Here is a 24,442-nt window from a genome sequence, read left to right as displayed (position 1 = left end):
GTCGCTTGTTTGATCTACATGTACTTCAAGTTAGTTGAAGGTTGTCTTTGGAAGACCAAACATATGTCATCTAGATTCGCGCTCTTGATGGAAATATATTTGCATCCTTTACTATTTTTGTATCATTTTCATAACACTTATGTTACCTATTTTCAAGCATTACTAATAATTCATTTATACTATTTTCAAGCATGGATCCTTCACCACTTCCCAGGCATCTCTGGTTGGTCATATGTTGATCACTACACCGAGGATATACCACATACTTGTACATTCGTCCCACTTAGAGAGAATCAAGCGACCGATCCTTCATAGTATATCTTAATCGCACAATAGCAGATGACATACGCTTTCAACCATACGACCTTCACCGTCAAACACGTCCTTTGGATGACATAATCTTCTACTCTTGATGGTTTGGTTTGTGGGTCACATATGATGTATCCACATCTACCTATGTGAGCAAGCATCGGTTTGGGTATACGTAGTTTGTTCCAAGAGACCCATCTGAATCTTCTCCTTCCACTATGGTCTACATAGATGTAGATGCTTTGTATGATGATTTCCTCAATTATCTGGTATTGGCTAAAGTATGAGGTATCGTAGCTCCTAGCGACTGGAGATGTGCATACGCCTACAGTTAGTGGTATTTCAAAGTGTCACATTATTATATAACATCGGATGTTGCGGGCTAGCCACCTAGGCTAACTCATCAAGATATATTAGAGTAGAAGTTAGCTATGGTAGATCATGTTAATGTGTTGCCTGCATGTTGTCGTATTATGGATCTTGCGCGAGAGGGTATAAATAGAGAAGACTTTCAATAAGGCCCTTTTGGAAGAACCATTGTAGATGAAATTCTTACCGAGGCACTGACGACATTGCGGTACAGGAGGCAACAAAGAAATTAGGGGGGCTGATATATGCAGTAGTACTATATGTATATTAGAGATTATGGATAGTATTATCGTTTGTTACTTTCTTATTTGAATTGTATAATGGATTCTTGATTGATTCATTTACACATGACATTTTCATATTATTACATCAGTGTTTAGCTTAATTGATAAACAAATTATTATGATAGTATAGTTATAATACATGGTCAATTACATTGGTATTTACCTAAATAAATGTCAAAAGTTAGTAAGTATATGACGAATATGAAAGTGTAAATTTGTATTTTGCGCTTTATGATGCATCTCCAGACAAAATTATGTCAAAATAAGGGTGTCTCAATTGAGAATTGTTCAAAATGGTTGGGAGGATGAATTTATTCCAATTGTGATAATTAGAGTCGTTGAGCGGAGGAGCAACAACATCGATCTTAGGTTTGGGGGTTTCCCGATGGATCATGAATGTTAATTCGATGTATGGTTTCTAAGGAGGAATCAAATTCAGATTGTTCCTCCTCGAACTCATGACCTTTTAAGCTATAGCAAAGCTCTATATGGACTGGCCCAACACAAAAGTTGTTAGCACCTAGCAGAATTCGAACTCAGAACCTTGAGAGGAGCACACTCTCAAGACCCAAGTCTCCACCACTAAATCAACCCTTGGGGTTTATTTGTATTTTGTATTTAAGTGGAGTCTTTCAACTGTCTTTTTTTATGGATTTAATGGAAATACACTGATACACTGTCAATAAGATCACAACCGCTAATTTTTGTAAAAGTTTGACTTTCTCTTTAAATCACATGTAAAGTATTTCTTTTTAAAGGTTGTAATGCACTGACCGTTTAAAATATTTTACATCGACAATGCACTACCTTTAAGCTCTTTGTAGAAATTCAAAAAATTTAAAATAATTGTTTAGCAACAATTTTCTCACAAGCTTATATTTTTGAGATGTTACTTTAACTAAAATACATTCTCTCATTTTTTATTTTATATCATGATTAAAAAAATTTAAATATCTATTTAAATTACCTTTTTTGTCATCTAATGCTTATGAATTAAATCAATGACTAATTTTATCACACTTCAAATTTTCAACATTTTAATTTATCTGATGTTCACCATTATCCAATTTGTCATCCAATGTGTTTTACCAAAGCCAGTCCTTGATCTTGACCCTCATACAGCTTATATTAAGAGGTGTATTCAAAAATAAATACCATGATGTTGAAATATGAACTAGTAATATCAATCTAATGACTAAGGGTGTGTTTGTTTGACGTAAAAAGCAAAACGACAAATTGAAACTTCTGTCTTGCCATGTATTTATGTCGTATGCATAACGTGATGCCAGACCAAACACATGCTAAGATTGTTTAACTATCTGCATCTATAACTACAAGGAATCTGAGTCTCTGTCTAAGTTTGCAATCATCCATAAACAGGGGAAAAAGAAAAGAACATTGGAATCATAATGATGATACAATACAAGTAGACAAGACATTCAAGCCATAATCAAAATGCACCAAGGAAGCTGGTATACAACAGAAAAATGTCAAATGAAGACTCTCGGTTGCAAGAATACAAGCAACAACCCAAGTGATTTGACTGTGTAAGGTATATTTCACAGGTTACAAATAGTATAGGCCAAACAAGCATGTGGACATACAATTTGTAAATAGTTCAATTTAGTTCAAGTCACAGTTGTGACTCATCTGAGGGATAAAATGTACTCACTCTGATTTTAGATATAACTAAAAAAATCAAATATATTTAATCTAAATTTAAATCAAATATATTTAACTTTTCACTTATATTTAAGACCTAAGAGAGTGACACGGAGAATGTGTTGATCCCTATTTCTGGACTCAAAAAACCAGTGATCTTGTCAAAATTCTTAATGTACATGCGAGAAACACTCCACGCCAATGAAATCTTAGCAGCAATATCTGAAAACACAGATAATTCACACCCACAATACATCATACCGTTTTCTCAGAAGCACAATCAGTCACCTGAGGATGAGAAAAAGTTGTACTCATTTAAACGTCTCTGGAATTGAGCCAACTGAGTCTGCAATTGAAATATTCCTGCTGCCTTTTGAGACAAAATGGTATTCAATTTGGAAATATAAGTATCCAATTGATTTCCTGGTTGATCAGCTTCAAAGAGCAAATTCATCTCCTGCATTAAAATATCTAAATATTAGAGAAAATACCAAACTTAGAAAAATCAATAAAAAAAGGTGTAAGAAATTTGTACATACCTCCCTAACAATATCTACTGTTTCCTCCACTTGTCTGCGGTGAGCAGTTACAAGTTCTTCCTCATCCTAAATTCCGTGCAAAGCAGGAATCATTCAGTATTTCATGTCAGAGATATCAAGGAAATTTATAGTTTTAAGAATGGTTAGAATGCCAATTAGACAAAACCGGAGAATGTGTTTTGATTGCGTATTACAACCACTACCTCTCTTGTTTTCTGTCAAATACCAAATTAAAGTTTTTTTTTTGTTTTTTTTAAAAAAAAAAAAAAAAAACTGATGTACATTCTTCTCTTTCGTATACTACTTGTTTGTAATAAACCGTACTCATTTATCAATGTGACATAAGAACATACCTTCAGCAGAGCATTAAAATCATCATCGTGATCAGAATATGTATTCTCAACATTTGATAGATTTGCATGTTTAGCACGAGAGTCTATCTTCCTTTTGTCTTCTACGGTAGATAACTGGTTGTTATCTATCCTCTTGCTCGCTTTTCTTGTTCTGTCTTGTCCATATGTTGGTATTAGGTAATCGTTTTCTTTCTCAGCTCTGTCATTTCGAATAACTCTTTGTCGGTCAGAGTACACAGATGGTTCCAAATTTTCCTCTTTCCTACCACTTGCAACACGGTCCATCTTCTTTGGAGGCGAGGGTTCTCTTTGAGACTGTTTGGACCATCCAAATTGATTCCTCTCACCGGAAACATATGTTATTTCATCTTCGTAGGTATCATCATGAGGTAAAATCGGCAATACAGCTGAGTCTCTAAGGTTGGATAGAGAAAGTGAATCCTTTCTGGAGCTGTTCCCCTTTGACAAGCTCTTTACCCTGAAATATGATTATCAATTGGATACTTTGTTACATCAGATCAATAGATCAATTTCTCTCTGTAATGTACCCTTTTTGATGGAACAATCCAGGGAAGATGAAATACACTAATACCGAATAAGCTATGGATAGACTATTCTAGAAATTACTTTCGTTGTTCTTGTTAATTATTACATTCACCAATTCTCTACTTATGCAAGCTAGGCATAACAGAAATTTGCATATTATAACAAACTAACACTGACTGATCCTAATGGATCTATCTAGATCCTTCTAGAATAGGTGTGACTCGTGCATCAAAAGAACTCAGAAGCTACTTGGGACTATTATATTCTTCTCTGAGCCTATATTGGATCATGACACTTTCTAACCAAAAATATTTTCATTCTGCATACCTGTCAGCATATCTTAATGTGTTGAGAGTATGCTCACATGAACCCGAGCTTGGAGAAATGCAAGATATCATTACAGTCCGTGAATCACCAACAAAAGAGTCTCGTAGAACTTCAGTCAATTTACTTCCTCTGAAGGGGATATGCCCTTGGTCACTGTCTAGGGCTCTGATGCATTCTTTCAGTGCAAGTAAGCTTTTATTAATTTCAGCCCCTTCAATCCTGGAATTTAAAATCAAAAGTAATCAAAAGTTAATTAAACCAAATTAGCGGATTTGACTGTTACAAATCAAGCTAATTGAACCAAATAGACAATCTAAGAGGACTACTTTAGAATGGGGATACACAAATACATTATTTGGTAGGTTTAACAGTTACTTAAATGAAAAGACCGGATATAATGTAATAATTCGTAACATGATCGACTAAGAGCATGTTTGGATTGGTTTATTTGAGTTTATCTACTAAAATAAGTGCTTGTGTGCCTGCTTGAGAGATCTTATGGAAACAGTTTATGACAGGTCTACAAGTTGTTTTCGGCTTATCTCCACAAGCCCTCCAAGATAACTTAAGAAAACAGCATAAAATTGATACGAAAATAGTTTGACTTTATTTTATTTTTTATAATAGAAATAGCTTATACGATAAATGTTAACGTAATAAGCGCTTGATTAAGTTGTTTAATCAAACATACGAAAAATAGTTTGACTTTATTTTATCTTTTATCATAGAAATAGCTTATACGATAAATGCTTATGTAATAAGCGCTTGATTAAGTTGTTTAATCAAAACATGACCTAAGTCTCACCTAGTCTGCTTATCATTATCTGTAGTATCAGCACCGCGTTCACTTCCAGCCAGATCTATGAAAGATAGTTTGCCTATGACTCGGGCGGGCTTTGATTCAGACCCATCAGCTGATCTCTTGATAACAAGTTGAAGTATAGCATGCGAACGAGATGATTCCTCATTTGCACCGGTTGTACCAGTACTTCTTGAAGCATTTCCTTTCTCAATAAATTGCTTGATTGTTTCAACTTCAAATACTCTGTATTCCTGCAAGCCAACAATGCAAACCTGCTGTTTACCATCCTCCCTCATGCAAAGTTTTCTGCAAAACCATAAATCAATCAAACAAATACTCCAGAAGCAATACTTCTAAGCACACAGATTAATATGATCACTTACTTTCTATCATTGAGGAGATCAAACAGTTTCCCCCCATATATTTCGAAAAAACTAAAGTATAATTGGAAACCTTGGCTCCGGTACGTGTGGTGCATTAATCTTAAAATATCTTGGGATGCTTTGAGAGGCAATGGTTGCATTGTATACGTCTTCCCACTCCCTAAAATACAGTAATTTTATATCAACAAAACACTAATACTATTCCAAGTCACCACAAAAATAGATAAAAATATTTGAGGAGTTTCAAATTTCATTTGGATATGGACTGAAATCAGAAAAGAAAACCAAATACCACAGATATTATGTAAAATGAGAGAATCAAAATGGAAATGCTTTTGGAATTGAATAATCCAAGATTTTCCAAGTTAGTGCAAATTTTTTTCACAAGAAATTTTATCAAAATAAAAGTCCAAGAGGACTGCATCATATATGTGTGTGTGTGTGTTGAAATTGTTTGAGATTCAAGTCTTCAACGTAAGAAACATAACGACGTGATTTTGCAAACGTGAAGCCTGGAAACACCCTTGTGGTCATACAGTTGCCCGTACAACAAAATGATGACACATGGCGTTATACTTTGTTTTATAAACAAAATATAAAGCATCCAACATGGGTGAGGCCTAGGTTGCCTTTGAAGAAGAAGAACTGTGGGTAATTTACCCAACACTCAATGAAAATTAGTTGACTGAGCAAATTTGCATGATACCCACAAGCTAATTTTAAATTCACAAGTAAATTTAATAATGTGGCAATGAGATAAACACACATGTAACTTGGGCCTTTTTCAAACTTTTTGAGTATTTTAAATAATAAGAGAAAAAAAAATGAGGCAGAAGTGATTATCAAGCCTGCCGTATTTTATAAAAAAAACAAATGTCCAGTAGAGTTTCAAATCATTTTAACAGATTTTACATATCAAGGTATTTTATTTACAAATGTAAATCTCGATAGTCAATATAGTGAGCTATAGCAGTATTGAGCAGTTGATGACCGCTATTGCATGTTTGTAGCGGAGCGATATGCTAGTGGTTTCCAGGCTCACTTCAGAAGCCATTATAAGGCTGGTAGCTTCCGCTAAATGCTTCAGAAAAAAGCATTGTATATTAGGGACGTTTTAGGTATATTCTCATTTTTCGATGATGTTGAGGTTTATACCTCCAGGGTACAAACTGACATGTTCAAATTTCAATTATTATATATGAAACATGGATAAATAACTTAGAAATCACAAAAACTTCAAACACCATCCACATTACTTGTAAAGAAAAATTATTTTAAAACATCCCATGAACATTTCTTGTTTTTATCCAAAGAAAACTGTGAATAGAATAGGTAGTAAATCTTACATTTCTCAATTACCAATAAACAAAATACTTACTTACCAGTTTGGCCATAAGCAAAGCAAGTTGCTTTTGTTCGTTGGAATATCAATGGAACTATGGGCTCTACAGTCTCAGCATACACCTAAAAAAAAGTAACAACTTTAGTGAAACAATTGAATTATCAGTCATCGTTGTTACAAGAACTGCCACTAGTTAAATACTCACTTCATCATTTGAAACATCTTCATCCAGCACAGCATCAAAAAAGAACCCGTGTTTCTCAACGTATTCTGTCAAGTCAACCTGCAAAGCAGCATTAGTTAGAAAAATGGTCAATTTGATTAGACATGGATCACTTTTTTCCCCCTACTTTCAAAGAATTGTGCAGGAAATGATGAATTTTATTTTCTTCACAAATCCTCCAAAATAGGAAACAAAAAAAATTATACTATTTTGTAGTTATTAGTCAAAACACGAGATGAAAATGAAAAATGTTTTCACAAATTCAGCAGGTCCTACATTCATGGTGGTCAGAATTTGAAATTTTTCAATCAATACCAAAAGGAGAGTATTATGTTTGGTAGTTTGGTAAATTTCGGAGTCAACTGGTGAAAAGTACTTAGTAGTTTTTATGTCAAAGTAGTTTATTAGTTATTACTTATGGTTAACACATTCAATCCAGAGTTAAAATCATGAAATCCCAGGTTTTGGGACAACCTACCACATACTCACCTTGAGTTTTCTTTCGTGTACTGTGAGAGAATTTGAATTTATTGTAATAATATCTTCCTCTTTCTTTGCTATTTCCTTCTTATTCAGTGGTCTCTTCCTAACCTGCAACAGTAAGCAGCACTCTTAAGTCTTAACCTAAAAAAAGGCAAATGCAAAAGGAACTAAAGTAAAGGCCCTGGTTAATCAATTAAAAATGAGACATGAAAATAAAACTTATGGCAAGAAGCATACTGCAACTTTGATCTTAGCAACATTGTTTGCTCTCTCTTTATCAGCTGAGAAACTTCTAAGAATATTGCTCTCAGTCAAGCCCCGAGATCTTGGTGCGAATTTGTTTCCAGGGAAAATCGGCTCAGAGTCATCAAAACACTGTCCCTGAACAGTAAAACTCAGTCAAATATTCATTGTAAACAACATCACACATAGAACTCCAGCCACTGGTATGTTCATACAAATCATCATGGTAAATACTGCAAACTAGAAATTACCATGTGCAAATAGTCATAAAAAATCATCATGGTCCCAAGGTTGCATAAAAGGAGAGACTAGTGTTAGGCAATCAACAGTCAACGTAAAATTTTGTCGAATCTCTATGACATGGATCAACTGCGAAATAATGTGAATGCAAGGTAGTTGCCCATAAGCAACACGCTGTATGGCTCGAGTTCAATACCAAAAGAGGAAAGGCCATCACATCGCCGCCTGGATGCAATAAAAAAATAACAATTTGGATAGAAGCATGGTCCTCGATAGAACATTATGACAGAAGTTGATTCATGTAGCTGACCCCACTTCATAGAATACGGCTTGGTTGTTGTTGTTGTTGAAACGTATAACTAGTTAAATGTCACTGTTTCAATAGCGAATTTTTCAAATTTTGCTATGCTACAGTGCCATAGTGCTGCTATAGTTGTTATTTGACGGCACTCTACTATAAATATCGGTGTTGTCTTCATTGTTACAGTTTAGTGGTTTGCCTCTTAGGACATCATATATGGAATCCCGAGTTCGAACCCGGACTACTACATCCATCCATCCCTCCCCGCAAGTGTTTACTTATGTGTTGGCCACTAGGCCAATAACAAAAAAATTAAAAAGTCCAATACCGCTCGCTACTTGACAACACTGTAAACTTTCATAGTGAACATCACAAATCTATTGAGAATTGAATCAAATTAAAACTCCCAGGCATTTTCCTGTAACCATCATGTTAACCACCAAAAACCTAGCAAACTACGATTATCATCTGCAATTCACCCAACTAATTCATCAACAAATAAAGATTATTAACATTGTAATTATTCAAACTGACACCTCAGATTAATCCAACTTGATGGAATTACAATATAATTAGTTAGCCTTTTAACCTTAACTTTCGTATGTTTTTATCTAAAACCCCTCTTTGATTACAAGACAATTCGAAACACAGAAAAAGCTAAATTCCAAACACACACCAAACCTCAGGTAAAAGCTCAGTATCAATGGAATGTAAATCAAGCAAGCCACTCATGAACACGTTATCATCCTCGCTCTTCCTCAAACTCGAAGATCGCGTTCCAAATTCCTGCAGAAAACAGTTCAATTCGTACAAACATAAACACCGATTATTCAGCTTATGAATTTTCATAAATAAAAAATCAAACGAAAGAAAGAAGAAAATCTCACATGTGCAAAAGCTGAAGGATGAAACCATCTTCCCTGATAATTTGCATCAAGGATGAAGTTATCAGAGCTTTGACGCTGATGATGAACTCCCGAACTTGATCGCGGCATCGATTACCAAATCACCAAATCACACTCATCAACAACGATTTTGAACCAAAAAAATCACTGATTCTACGCTTTTTTCTCTTTTGTTCGTGAATTTTCTCGGAAACGAAAAAGAGTGGAAGAAAACGAGAGAGTGAGAGAAAATTTGAGTTTGAAACTTCAAAAGGAAAAGCGAAACTACGTGGAAAGTGAAATGGAGCGGAAGCGCGTGTTGTTACAATGCGGTTTGAGAGCGGCGAAGCGCGTGTGAGGAATCGGTTAGTTTTGAAAAATGGAAGAAAACTAATATTCCGCGGCTTTACGATTTTTGGACGTTAACCCAAATTGAGAATTTGAATATTTATTGACCGCTCGCGTATAGGCGCGTGGAAACAACCTCGCGTCGTCGGAACAATGAATCGGTCATATAGTAGCCTAGTGGACCAGGTTCCATGTACTGTAGAGTCAAGATTGAATGGATTAATCGATGAGAAAATGGAGTATGCACACGTATTTTAAAAGAGTTTTACACTGTCAATCAATCACGACTATGAATTTCGTCAATTATTTATATGTCATGGTAAAATGATATATTTTTATTAAATGGATGACGGTGTAAAATTTGAGAATAATTGTTAATTTTAAGTTTGAATATTTTGAAAATGGTTTTTAAATTTTAAATTCCAAAAAAAGAAAATTAGAATTTTGAAGAACTCTTTACTGGAATGGTGGAAAAGAAATTCTCTTTGGCCTATATGCATTTGCATGAATGAAGCAAAAAATTTATTGAAGATAATTTGATTTGTAGGCCACTAGGTCATCACGTTAGGTATATAGTCAAAATAGTCAAAACCAAAAAGGCTTTTGGAAATGTTAATCGGATTCACGTCTTCACGAGGGTGGCACCACTCAAACTCAAATAATGCAAAACTTGGTGTAAATATATATTATAAAAGCACTTCTAGTCCACTCAACTTGATAATTGGTTTTATTTTCTTGTTTTTGGATACTTTTTCAAAATCAATCCTCATCCTCCAAAAACAATTCTAGTAGAAACTATAATTCCTAGCTTTTGAGTTTAGTAGAATCAATTCTACATTTATTATATATTATTTATTACAATTTTTTTAAATTTTTCTACTTTACCCTCTTTAATTTTCATCAATTACTTCTTTTCTTTTTGATTTGTACTAGAATTTATTACCATTTTGGTAATTATACAATTCAAAATCAATTTTGTTAAAACTATCCAAACAACATTAATTGATAACAATCACTTCTATATCATTGTATCGAAACATAAATCAATTCTTGTAAACTCAATTCTATTAAAATCAATTCTACCAAACTCAATTCTCTCAAAATCAATTCTATCTACCGCCAATCCAAACACACCCTCAGTCTATTTGAGTTTCTCATGAAAAATCTTAGGGGTTATATGTACCACTGTTTTCAAAAATACATTCTATTTTTGAAAGTATATCTTTAAAAGCACTTAGTTTAAACTAATTTCGTATATATAATTTTGGAAAAATCTAAATTTAAGAAAAAAATATATACTTTATGATGTGTATTTTTGAAATCGAAAGACATAAATGAAATTTTACAAAGTGCCTAAAAATATTAAGAGGTAGATTGAGATATTGTCACATAAAAAATGTAAAGATAGTGCAAAAAAATTATTTTTATTTGACTCTAAAAGATAAAATAAAGAGAATTTAAATTTAAAATAATAATCAGAGAAAATAGATGATGACCATAATCTTTAAATTATTTGTATGAAATGGCAGATCAATATATTTAAAAAAGTTATACTACATCCCAATTAAATTCTAATTAATATATTAATTTATTTATTTATTTAAACTATTTTATAATTATATAATGTTTTGAATGTTTTTTCTTCTAAATTTTTTGTTATTAAAACAAAAAATTTATAATTCTATAATTCATGTGGAAATCACTTGAGCTTTTTTCCATCATCTATTTTATTATAGGTGATACTCCAACACTTTTTCTAGTATTGTCATTTTTAATTTTATCATGTTTAATCTTATCACATATCCAACGCAACATCCTTATCATTATTAAAATTATTTTATTTTTGTGTTCATTCTTTATCGCTCAATATTTTGTCTCATACAACATAGCAGGTCTTATCGTTGTCTGATAAAAAAATTCATCAGCTTCAGCGGTACTTTGATGTCACAAAAAACCCCTGAAGCCTTTCTCCAATTCAACCACCCAACCTGAGTTTGAGGGTTTACATCTCTTTTATTTCTCCATCGCTTTGTATTACAGACCCAAAATATCTAAATTGTGTGAATTGTAATGTGATATGGTCTATAAATTTCACCTATAAGTGAGAAATCATTCTTCTTTTGCTAAACTTGCATTTTATATACCTCGCCTTACTTCTGGTTAGGCGAACACCATATATTTCTAAAGCTCACCTTTAACCTCTCACTTAAATCCTCCTTCCCCTCTCCAAGTAGAAATATATTCTCTGCACAAAGCATGCATATTCGTGCTAGCTCTTTGATGTGATCAGTGAGTGCATCCAATATTAAAGTAAAAATTTAAGGGTATTGGGTTGAACATTGACGCAAAACTATTTTAATGAGAAAATTGTATGTCTTTCCACCTTGCGTATGAACACTAGTCAATACTTCTTCATTCATATCTTGGATGGCTTGAATATATGCAATCCTACCTTTTTCTTCTCTAAGAATTTCCACAAAATCTCACTAGGCAATCTATCATACACATTCTCCAAGTCAATAAAAAACAAGTATAAGTCTTGTTAGCTCGAATATAATTTATCTATTTCATAAAATGTTATTCTCTATATTTTTTTAAAATTTATCTTCTTTTTTTAAAAAAAATTGTGCATTTCTTCTTTTTTATAATTTATAATGTATTTATTTTCTCAGGTGAATTGTCCAACCGAGGAAAAATATCAATCATGTATTTCACAAGGTGTTTTTTTTTTTAATTTATCTATTCCATCGGCTGGATTGTTCAACACATACAAAAATATATTTTGCATGTGTTTTTCTAAATTAGACTCTAACTATTTATTATTTTTCGACACTCATTTCATCTTTATTCTTATACGTAATTTTTTCCAAACGAAATCTCTATGTTACACTTTTATCATATCAATTTCCACCATATTTGTTAACTTTTAGAGCTCTTAAACCTTATCGAAAGAATCCGCTTTTGATATTAATTCTTAGTTTGAATTTAGTATTAGTTGAATATGTATTATTAATCGCTTTTAATATTTTAAATAGTAAATTTAAAATAGTTGTTGAATATCATAAAAATGAAAATATACAATTATTTAAATTTTAATTAATAAAGTTTACTTTGAAAAAGAAATTAATCTTTATGTGCCTTAACTTCATTAATGTCTTGTTACATTGAATAAATCATCCATATTTTATCAGGAATAACCTAAGTATCACCTAAATAAATTACTCTTAATTCCAACCATATTCACCCAACTTTATGACACAACATTTTTTTTGGACCAACCACCTAACTTTATATATGTACATAATTTTCTTCAAAAATATTATATAAATTTGAACTTACATTGACGGGTTGGTTTGAATATCAGCTATATCTATGAGTTTCATTATCTTGCTTATACTTAGAAAAACTACCAAAAATTGAACTCAATATACCATTTCTTATTCCATCTCAAAATCCTTCTTAATCATGGTATGTGTATATCTTTTCCTTTTGTTATTTATTGAATCCAAATCATTAATACTACATAGGTAATGATTTTCTTGTTGTTGTTGTTGTTGTTGCAGTCTCTTACAACTTTGATGTTTAGATCATTGGTGAGGTTTCTAGCATCATTAATAGGTGAGCCTTCCACTTCAGTCCCAACATTACTATACTATAGTGGTCTTTTGCCTCACAATGTTGTTCTATTGAGAATGGTTCGACATGAGATGCTTCATCAAGAAAACTATCTCTTCCATTTTCTTATTAGCTAAATGAGTTGCTTTTTGTGAATTAGTTGTGCTAATTTTGTAATCATGTTTAATTTCCACTTGGTGGGTTTTTGTTTACTTTGAGAGTGAGGCATGTGTTCAAAAATGTGATTTTTATTGTTGACTAAGCTAGTTAATCGTTGAATTCTTAAAATATTAGTGATGTAACAAGATTATTTGGTTTGGGTTTTTTAGATGAAAATTGAGATAATAGAAAATAGGTTGTTTGGTTTAATTGGTTTGTTTTTTATATTATTTTATTTTAATAAAATCCAAATTAAGTTTAACCGATCTAAAGCAAATAATACTCGATCTTGACATTTTTTATTAGTTATTGCTTTTTGAAGTCAAGAGTGCTGAAGTCCAGCTATACTTTTTTTTAATATTGTTTATACAAGCACCAAAACTATAATAGAAAAATACATATAATTACTATCATGAGCCTTCACAATTCAATTCACATAAAAAAAAATAAAACCCAAGACTAAAGTTAACAATACAAAACCTACTATAAATATAAATAAAGTATAATACTCAAGCAATTTGATAGAATCTAAAATATTACCTGTATATAACTCTAAGTTGAAAAAAAGTGTGCGTTTTGAACTTTCCACATAGCCCACATATAAGTAATTCCGATTTTGACCACCATGCCTTTAGAAAAAATAAAAATGCTTTCAAGAAATACGAAGAAGTAATATATTTGCCTCCTTTTTGTTTGTTATCGATTGAAGCACGGTGGTCAAAATCGGGATTTCACTCAAGATCGCTGGGGTATGAAAAGAGCGTAAATTGTAAGATCGTAAATTGAATCGTAAGATCCCCACCAAATCAACAAAATAATACGAATAACTAAAAAATAACATTAACATAAACACAATCTTCCAAGATTCCAAGATTTAACATAAACATAAACTACATCCAAAATTTCAAAATTTAACATAAACATTAACTTCCAAGATAAATAAAATATCCAAAATCAATAAAACATTCAACACATAAACATAAAACATCCTTTGAATATAATAAACATAAACTAAAACTTAACATAAACTTCAATTTAACAAATCATTCAACGTATCTTGAGAAAGTTCAACATCTAAATCATCTTCACCTCCTCCATCATCTTCATCTAAGATTGTGAACCTCCAGATCATCTTGATTGCCAATTGCATTCTCTACATAATTTTGATTGTCAACTTCCAAATCTCCACTTTCAATTGTGAAATCCAAAATATCATCATCTAGTGAACTTTGATCATTGTCAACGATAATCCACTCATCATCCGATTCAATGTCATCATTGTTATATTCTATCACCTTTCTTGTTTTCTTCTTCTTTGCCAACTTTGAATTTGTCATTACAAACACAACATCGTTCATTGTTTTTTGCTTCAAGTAGTTTCTTCTCTTCGTATGGACCATTTCAAAGGCACTCCAATATCTTTCACATCCCGATGAGTTACAAGTTAAGCTAAGGACATGAATCGCAAACTTTTGCAGCTCGAGATGCTCGTCCCTATATGATTCCTACCACTGTGCTGGAGTCTTAATTTTAAGCGCTACCAATGCTAATAGACTACCAAAAAACTTTGCATTTCTCTTGAAATCTTCTAATTGAGCATCAATCTTACTTATTTATTCTACATCTCCAATCATCCTTTTCATACAATCTTATAACCCTTGTTTCACTTCATAGTCAACTTTAAAATTAGAGTTATAATGCAAATTCGGGTTGAGATAGTAACCGGCGGTATGCAAAGGCATGTGCAATTTCTTATCCAGCCTTTCACAATTATATCCCATAGAGGCTTGTAAATAATAATAAAAAAACTGTGAGAAAAATTGAACAAAAAATAGTGACTTGAACAAAATTAGAGATTTAATTATTACCTTTTTTGAACATCATTGAAGTTAGCATGAATTTTTTTTAGCTTGGTCCATTGCCTTATAAATTAATCTCACTGCAGGAATTTCATCGAAATCCATTAAACGAAGTATTTTGATTAGTGGATAAACACTATTACAACAAATAAAAATGTGTTTTTCCAAAATTCTTTATCCTTGACCACTTCTTCAACTTGCTTTCTTTCACTTGTTTTTGCAAACTTGGATACTGTCCACTTATTACATATGAACATTTTTATCAGTCCTCCTTTATTCTCTACGAGACACCCCGACACCCCAAAGTTAAATAAGATGTCGCAAATCGAGTAACCGTGGGTCTCACCAAATCCTTTCCTTTTGTATGAATTTATAATAAATAAAAAAGGGAAGGCTTTGAATAAATGAATTGAGTGATTTTCTTACCTTTTGAAATTGTTTCATTGTGAATTGTTATATTTTTCTCAAAATCCTCTAACATGAGATCAGTGCAATGTGCCGCACATGATGTCTAGTAGAGATTCTTTCGCTTTTCCATTAGCATTGTGCTTGCTGCTTTGTAGTTGGCAGCAATGTCTGTGACAATTTGCACAACATTCTTTTCTCCCAAATCTTCCAAAATATCATTAATCATCTTAAAATTTGCTTCAGAAGTTTTTGTAATGGGTGAAGCATCAATAGACTTTAAAAATACAACACCTTTAGGGATGTTCACTAAGAAATTCAAAATTGTTCTCCTTGATTTGTTTGTCCACCCATCACTCATAATACTGCATCTTGTCTTCTCCCAAATAAGTTTGTGCTCTTCAATGACTTTCTTTGTCTCCTTCATTTTATATTTCAAGTACTTTGTTCTAATTTCATGATATGAAAGTGGCTTGAATCCAATACCATGTCTTGAAACCAACTCCAACATTTTTTAAAATTCTTCACTTTTTACAACATTAAAAGCTATGACATTGTTGTAGAAGAATGAAGTAATTTCAAGACATGTTTCTTCTCTCAAATTCTTTTTGAAGATGGAGTTAATGGTGGATTGAGTACTCCCTCCATTCTTCTTGAAAAGTTTTGCAAGAGTGGTATTACCATCATTCTCCGCTGGCCTCTTTCCTGTTACTATTTCATCTGCATCCTATGTTATTTTTTAGTAAATTGTTTTGTAGAGATTTTAAAATCTCCCACATTTGGACTCTAACATCATCATGTACATACTTACATGCTCCAATGTTTATTTATGTACCAGCCAAATGATGTTTCAGCTGGTACACTCCTCCGATCACTTCCTTTGAATAATAACTGCATTTATTTTTTGTGTTTCGCCATCAATAGAGACACCATGCTTCCAAGCAATGTTAGTTCTGCTTCCAAAATCTTTTTTTGGAACTTTTGGTGATGCAGATGAGGATGCATGAACTGGACTTGAAGACATTGAAAAAAAGTATGGTAGTTACCGTAGAATAGAATAAAATAAAGATGAGAAGAAATCGTAAGATTGATGAGAAGAAATCGTAACATTTATAGAAGAAATCAAATAGAATCAATGGTATAATTCAATCATTGAATGAGTTGATATTTTCCTTATTGAAATCCTAAAGCTCCCCCAAAAATTTGGCCTAGGAGAAAGGAACATATACTTATTTTAAATGCTGAAAAGGCCAATATTTAAAGAGAAACAGGTCACCTTCCCTCTGGGTTGAGTTGGGTCGAACCAAATCAATACAGATTGAAGTGGTTGAAATGGATCTAAGCGGGTCACAATAGATATTCGCTTCCACGATGTTACACTCTTGCACCGCGCTTCAACCATACCGCCATCTCTGACAATCTTAGTTGTGCGCCGCCGCTAACAGATCAGTAAAACTCGCAAAATCTTGAGATCACACGATCTTAATCTAGATCTTGACATCCATAGATTGAGGTATGCAATAGAATTTATAATCAACTAAAATTCACATACTATAGAAAACATGCACAATTTTAAAATATGTATTGATCGTACCTGATCAGAAGAATCGTCGTAGGCTGCTCGGACTGGATCTTCTAGGAAGGAGGAGGAGGGGGGGGTGTACCTGCAAGGTACTCCAATGCCAAAGTAAGTTGACGAGCAGAGGAGCGCAAGTACTAGCTAAAGTGAGTAAGAATTGAATACCTGACCCTCTAGTTGAAGAGGGTATATATAGCCCCCAGCGCTGGGCCATGATCTCGCTATTGGGTTGGATTCCCAAGCCCAACTAGGAGACTGCCAGGTTTCCTGAGCGGAAATATCGGAGGTGCGTGTATGCCCTCTGTCCTGGTTAACCGCTCCGAAGTCCAAGGGAAGACGCGGTCTTTTAGGAGCCACGTGGGATCCGAGTTATTCGGAGGATTGGATATGAAGGAGCCCTGCGCGGAGCAGGGTCCTCGGCAAGGATGATGTCCGGGGGAGAATGAACGCCGAGCGCGGTGTTGGTGCCGAGCAAGGCGTGTCGGAAGGCCATGAACTATACATGGGCCTCTGAGGCTTATTGGGCCGAAAGCGGTGTTGGGCCTAGCCTTGGCCCAGTCCAGAACAGGAGCCCCCCAAGTCGGAGTTTTCCGGTTAAGAAACTGTGACTTTGCTTCTACGCTCGGACCCTCATTTCTCGTGGTTGCTCGGTGGATCGGTCCTCGTTACATATACGCGCTCGGAGGAGAGTCCAGTGGTGGGCGAAACGTCGCGCGTGGGAACCACGCGCTGACGTGGCATAGGCATTGATGGCCTAGGGTCTAGGAGGCAGCGCCTGTCAGGAGAGGTGACGCTTCGCCTTCCGAGCCTTTTTCCCTATAAAAGGGGGCGAATTCTCTCATAAGGGAATTTTCCTTTCTCTATTTATCTGCTCGGCTTCGATCAAGGGTTCCTCGGGAGGCATAATTTCTCAGCTCGTTCGTCATATCAAGATCGTTGCTTAGCGAAGGATTCTCCCCGGCCATCTACATCATGTCTGCAAGTAAGTTCGTTTAGCCTGTCGTTGCTTTACTATTTTTCATAGAACTTGTGTTTCGCTTTCGAGGTCTTCGCCATCGTCATCCTCCCCGGGTTATCCAAGCGATGCCCGGGGTCGGTGTGGGTTGGCAGGCCGTAGTACGTTGGCGTTAAGATAAGCTTTCCGATTGTCGTGTCATCTGTGAGTCCTCGGCTGACGAGCGTTGTTCCTCGATGGGGTTTGGCCGGGGGCTCCGCTGCTCCTGCTCTACCCTTTCGCTTGTCTTGCGGTGGAAGGGTGGATTTGATAGACTATCGAATTCACTTCTCCCTTCTGCGTGCAGGTGAATCAGATTCGAGCGCTTCCTCAAGAACTGGCTCGGACACCGACTCGACGACCAGTGATTCCGACAGCTCGACGGCAACTAGTTCCGACGTCGAAATTATTGAGGAAGAGGGCACTCCCTCGGCCGAAGGCGTTCACACGGGATCCCCTGGTTCGAATGCCGAGGGAGGGGTTTCCCCTATGCCGTTATTCAGTTATGAACATACCGTTGCGCCCGATTGGATAGCCGAGGAGGCTCTGTCTGTTGTTTCTCGGTATACCGCGTCTCTGGATGGGGCGTTTACAGAAATTGAGGTCCTGGGGGAAGGTGATCCGCCCAATTATCAAATAGGTTGCCCGTCTCCAGAGGAACGCATATGTTCTCGGTTTGCCGGGGACGGATTTGCGATGTACGATTACGTGTTTAGGGAGCTCGGCTTCCGGTTACCCTTCTCTGATTTTCAGGTTTCGGTCATGGCGTTTCTATCTCTGGCACCGTCCCAAATTCATCCGAATGCCTTTGCCTTTATGCGGGCATTCGAGATTGTTTGTGATTATTTGGGTATAGGTGCGACGTCTGCGTTGTTCGGAAGGTGTTTTCGTGTTCAACGGCAGGCGTCAAACGGGCGGTATAGCTGGGTTTCGTTCAGGAACGCCGAGCGTAAACTCTTCGGAATGTATACTGACTCCGTGAAGGGTTTTAAGGATCGATACTTCGTTGTCCGCCCCCTAAGTCCAACGGCCTATTCTTCGGTGTCGGATATGGTGGCCGAGCGGGATGCCGAGGGGGAGATAGTAAGGGATGAACATGGGCAAGAAGTAAAGGAGTTCTGCACGACGTTTCCGTTTTTCTGGTGGAAGGGTCATTTTGCGTCTCCTCCGAAATACTACGCTTGGGAGGACGATGACTTGGATGAGCAAGACCGGGAGTCGTACTCGGTCCTCTGCAAATATGTAGATAGCTTTACCCTGTCTCGTTGGGTGACGAGGAATGGAGATCCCATACTGAACGAGGACGGGGTGCCGATCACGGAGCAGCGGCCTATTAATACCAAGGCTTTGCTAGCTTGTCGGACTCCCGAGGAGACCTGGGCGTTGTTAGGTTGTGTCTATTCCCCTTGCTTTGTGATCTCTGTCCGGTATTTTGCTAACTCGTTTATTTTTTCTTTGCAGAGGCTATGCCGGAGAAGGAGGATAATATCCTGAAACAAGCATTGGATGCGAGGAAGAATCAGAAGAAGAGGAACCAGGGTACCGGAGCTGGAGAGAACTCAGGCTCGGCAGGCTCCCCTCACAAGATTCATGTCGACGAGAGGTTACCCAAGAGACCTCGTGCTTCCGAGGGGGGACGTCCGGATCAGTCGAACCTGGGTCCCGGGCGCGCCTTCGTGTTGCCTTCTTGCTACAAGGATGGAGGCTATTTTGAGAAGTTCCCCTTGGCTACCTCACCGGATGAAGCTCGTCGGATCAGTGATATGGATCCCCCGTCTCTTCAGAAACAGTTGGCGTGCGACAGTGCCGCCGTGGTGAGGGTCTTGGAGATGGCCCAAGTGTTGGCTAGTGGAGGTTCGGGCTCGACCGAGGCCCTGAAGGAGGCCGAGGCGGCTAAGAAGGTGGCCGAGGACAAGGTGAAGACCATGGAGGTCGAGCGCAAGGAGTTGAGGAAGAAGGTCGATGCGGCCCTGAAGCAGAAAGATGCGGAGGTCGCGGCTGAGAAGAAGAAGCTGGCTGACCTTCGACTCGAATGGGCTCCCTCGGCTGACGAGTCGCCGGATGTGGCAGCTCTGAAGTCCAGGGCTGAGTTTGCGGAGAAGATAGAAAGCCTGAAGATAAGCCTGGCCGACATGGCCGACGTCGGTTTCGAGCGTGCTCTTAACCAGCTGAGGCTTCTGAACCCTGGTTTGAAGGAGGATAATGTCGGGCTCTCTTCGAGGATCGTAGATGGCGTGTTGGTGCCCGAGTCCCCGGGGAGTGAAGAGTAGAAAGTGTAGTTCCGGGCCTGCGTGTCCGTTTTTCTCGGCCTGCGTGCCATTCTTTTTGTTGGGCTATGCCCGGATAATTTTTGGGGCCTGCGTGCCCGGTAATGATTGTAACCTTTGACATCGCCGGCCAAGTTGGTCGGCAATTTTAATGTCTTACAATTCTTCTTGCTTATATCTGTTTATTTTTACTTTCGGCGTTATCACTGTATGTTTGTTCTTTTCGATAACATTCCTGCCGTGCTTGTATGACGAGGTATTTCCTCTGAACTTAAAGTATTTTGCGGTTGTTCTAGGTGACCGATGACTTATGCTCGGACGTGCCGGAGAGTCACCAGTATACTTGTGATATTATTGGTTTTGTGGGCTATGCTCGACCTAGATTGATTGCCCGGGCGTGTTGAGTACGGGCCGGGTGCGCAGAGCAGGTATGCGCTTTTAGCGAGCGCGAGACCGCGGTTGCGGCCAAGCGTTCGCGGCGTGAACGATCCCATCGCGAGCTGGGGTTCTGCCATGCAGGTACTTCCACGGGGGGTCTAGGTGTAGAATCCGCCGAGGGGTCGGTCCGTCTATCCGACGAGAGGAACCGATCGTTGCTGTCGTGGAACACTCACGTCCGTACCGACGACGTGGCTCCGTGCCCGTCCGTTACCTGAGTTTGGTCGGGGGCCGGGCGTTTTAGCTTATGTTTAACTGTAATAACGTCTGAGTTTTTCAGCATTCCAGGGTCGAGCAAGTTTTTCACCGAGAAGATTCTCGAGGTAGTAGGCGCCGTTCTCGGTTTTGTCATAAACTCGGTACGGGCCTTCCCAGTTTGGGGCTAGCTTGCCTTCGCGCGAGTCTTTCATGTTTCTGCGAAGTACTAGGGCGCCGATTTCAAATTCGCGCTTTATAACTTTGGCGTTATGGCGAAGAGCTATTTGCTGTTTTAGTTTAGCTTCTCGGAGGGCTGACCCTGCTCGAATCTCTTCTACCATATCGAGTTCTTCCCTCATGGCCTCGTCGTTAAGTTCTTCCTCGAGGGGGAATTCGGTGCGCCGAGAAGGCTCTCGGATTTCTACGGGAATTACGGCTTCGGTGCCGTAAGTTAGTCGGAAAGGAGTTTCGCCTGTGCTCGAATGAGGCGTCGTCCTGTACGCCCAGAGTACACTATGTAGTTCCTCGACCCAGGCTTTTTTGGCTTCGCCGAGTCTTCTCTTTAATCCTCGGAGGATGACTCGGTTGGCCGCCTCGGCCTGCCCGTTCGTCTGAGGGTGCTCGACTGAGGTGAAGTGTTGCTTCGTGCCAAGCTTGGCCACAAACTCTTGGAATTTTTTGTCAGTGAACTGGGTGCCATTGTCGGTGATTATGGCCTGAGGGACCCCGAACCGGGCAAGTATGTTTCGTTTGTAGAAACGGAGCACGTTTTGAGATGTGATCTTGGCAAGCGCCTCGGCTTCTATCCATTTCGTGAAGTAATCGACGGCGACCACGAGATATTTATTCTGGTACGAGCCGACCGGGAAAGGGCCGAGGAGGTCCATTCCCCAGGTGGAAAAAGGCCAAGGAGAGGAGAGGGATTTGAGCTCGGTGGGGGGAGCTAGGTGCATGTCGGCATGCCGCTGACATTTGTCGCATTTTTGAACGTGCTCTTTGGCGTCCTGCTGCATGGTCGGCCAATAGTAGCCGGCTCTGAGGGCTTTCCTTGCCAGCGACCGGCCGCCGAGATGCTGGCCGTTAATCCCTTCGTGGATCTCCTGCAGTACTTCCATTGCCTGCGAGTCGTCGATGCATTTGAGAAGGGGAATGGAGAAGCCGCGCCGATAGAGTTTATTTTCAATGACTGTGTACGAGCAGGCTCTCCTTTTAATAGCTGAAGCTTCCTTCGGATCATCGGGGAGTTCGTCGTTCATGAGGTATTTGTATACCGGAGTCATCCAGCAATGGTCGTCTCCGATGGCAAACACTTGTATGGCCGGCGCGTTTTTGGCTACGCTTGGATCGGACAAGACTTCCTGTATCACCGACTTGTTCCCTCCCTTCTTTCTCGTGCTTGCGAGCTTGGATAAGAGGTCGGCCCTCGAGTTGTGTTCCCGAGGGATGTGTGCGACGTCTGCCTTCGCGAACCCTTTCATCTTTTCTTTGACGAGCGACAGATACTCGGCTAGTGTGTCGTTTTTGGCCTGGTAATCGCCGCTAACTTGCGACGCGACCAGTTGTGAATCGGTATAAATCATGACTTCCCGAGCGCCTACGTCCTCTGCAAGGCGTAGGCCCGCTAGGAGGGCTTCGTACTCGGCCTGGTTGTTCGATGTGGCGAAGGAGAGGACTAAGGATACTTCGATGACGAGTCCCTCGTCGTTCTCCAAGATGATCCCAGCTCCGCTGCCCGCGTGGCTTGAGGCACCGTCTACGTAGATGGTCCACTTATTCACGGTGGGTGTTAGGGAGTTGGAGATCGTCGTCATCTCGGCCACGAAATCGGCGAGTGCTTGGGCTTTTAGCGCTTTCCTGCCCTCGTATTGTATGTCGAACTCGGACAGTTCGAGGGACCATTTCAGCATCCTTCCGGCCATGTCTGGTCGGCTGAGAAGCTGTTTGATCGGTTGGTCTGTCCGGACGACGATAGTGTGGGCAAGGAAGTAGTACCTCAGTCTTCTGGCGGCCGTTATTAGGGCCAGCGCGATTTTTTCTATCTGTTGATAGCGGACCTCGGGTCCTTGTAAGGCTTTGCTAGTGAAGTACACTGGCTTCTGCCCGTCTTCCGTTTCTCGGATCAGGGCCGCGCTGGCTGCCTCGCCAGAGACGGCCAAGTAGAGATAGAGAACCTCGTTGCTGTCTGGTCGGGATAGCACCGGGGGTTTGGAGAGCACTTGTTTGAGGTGGGATAATGCTTGTTCGCATTCCTCGGACCACTCGAAAGCTGCTTCTTTCCGAAGAAGCTTAAAGAATGGAAGTGCATGCTGGGCGGATTTCGCGACGAAGCGGGACAATGCTGTGAGCATTCCGTTTAGTACTTGGATGGATTTTTTATTGGTGGGGGTAGGGAGGTCTGAGAATGCTCGGCACTTATCAGGGTTGGCTTCTATTCCTCGTTCTGTTAAGTAGAAACCGAGGAATTTGCCTGCCCGTACTCCGAAGGTACACTTCTCCGGATTGAAGCGCATCCTGCAGGACCTGGCCTGCTTGAAGACCCGCTCGAGATGTAGTGTGTGGTCGGAGTCTTCTCGAGATTTGACGATCATGTCGTCCATATACACCTCGAGTGTGTCGCCGATTTCCCCTCGGAAGACCTTGTTCATCATCCGCTGGTAGGTTGCCCCGGCGTTTTTGAGTCCGAAGGGCATTACGTTGTAGTAATAATTGCCCGATTCGGTCATGAAAGCCGTGCATTGCTTGTCGCATTTCGCCATGGGAATCTGGTTGTAACCAGAATAAGCGTCCATGAAGGACAACAGTTTATAGCCGGCCGAGTTGTCGACCAGTCTATCAATATTAGGTAAAGGGTAGGCGTCTTTTGGACATGCCCGGTTAACATCAGTATAATCAACACACATTCTCCATTTTCCATTAGATTTTTTAACAAGTACAACATTTGAGAGCCAAGTTGAGTACTTGGCCTCGGAAATAAAACTTGCCTCTAGGAGGTCTTTTACAGCTTTCTCGGCAGCCTCTGCTTTCTCGGGAGACTGCCGACGCCTACGTTGTACTACGGCCTTGGCGGTTGGATTGATGGAGAGGTGGTGACAGGCGACCTCAGGGTCGAGTCCGGGCATCTCTGCGGCGCTCCAGGCGAACAGGTCGGCATTGGCTCGAAGGCAGGCTATGAGTTGCTTCCTCGGCAGGTCAGGGATACCCTTGCCGATCTTCACTGCTCTGTTGGGGTTGTCTCCCAGGGGGATCAGCTCGAAGTCTCCGTCGGGAACAGGTCGGACGGGATTCGATTG

The 24,442-nt window shown here is 38.8% G+C and overlaps 1 protein-coding gene across 3 annotated transcripts; it reads right to left on the bottom strand.

Moving 5' to 3' along the window:
- Positions 1-2,341: 2,341 nt before the first annotated feature.
- On the bottom strand, positions 2,342-9,721 carry LOC131638398 (kinesin-like protein KIN-13B). 3 transcript variants are annotated; one of them, XM_058908957.1, is made up of 12 exons: positions 9,294-9,721; positions 9,088-9,192; positions 7,860-7,997; positions 7,629-7,730; positions 7,122-7,199; positions 6,957-7,038; positions 5,575-5,734; positions 5,195-5,497; positions 4,390-4,608; positions 3,517-3,994; positions 3,164-3,229; positions 2,342-3,081 (listed from the first exon to the last, which is right to left on the bottom strand). In XM_058908957.1, the coding sequence occupies exons 1-12, from the start codon at positions 9,399-9,401 to the stop codon at positions 2,905-2,907; spliced, it is 2,016 nt and encodes a 671-aa protein (XP_058764940.1). In that variant the 5' UTR covers positions 9,402-9,721; the 3' UTR covers positions 2,342-2,904. The 3 variants fall into 3 exon arrangements, with proteins under 3 accessions (XP_058764940.1, XP_058764939.1, XP_058764941.1); XM_058908956.1 differs by having other exon boundaries at positions 7,860-8,003; positions 9,294-9,719; XM_058908958.1 differs by lacking the exons at positions 9,088-9,192; positions 9,294-9,721 and adding an exon at positions 8,117-9,068 and having other exon boundaries at positions 7,860-8,003.
- Positions 9,722-24,442: the final 14,721 nt, after the last annotated feature.

Source organism: Vicia villosa, unplaced genomic scaffold (genome assembly GCF_029867415.1).
Source record: "Vicia villosa cultivar HV-30 ecotype Madison, WI unplaced genomic scaffold, Vvil1.0 ctg.002304F_1_1, whole genome shotgun sequence".
In the NCBI taxonomy this organism is placed as follows: Eukaryota; Viridiplantae; Streptophyta; class Magnoliopsida; order Fabales; family Fabaceae; genus Vicia; species Vicia villosa.
This window is presented reverse-complemented; position numbering and strand designations above follow the sequence as displayed.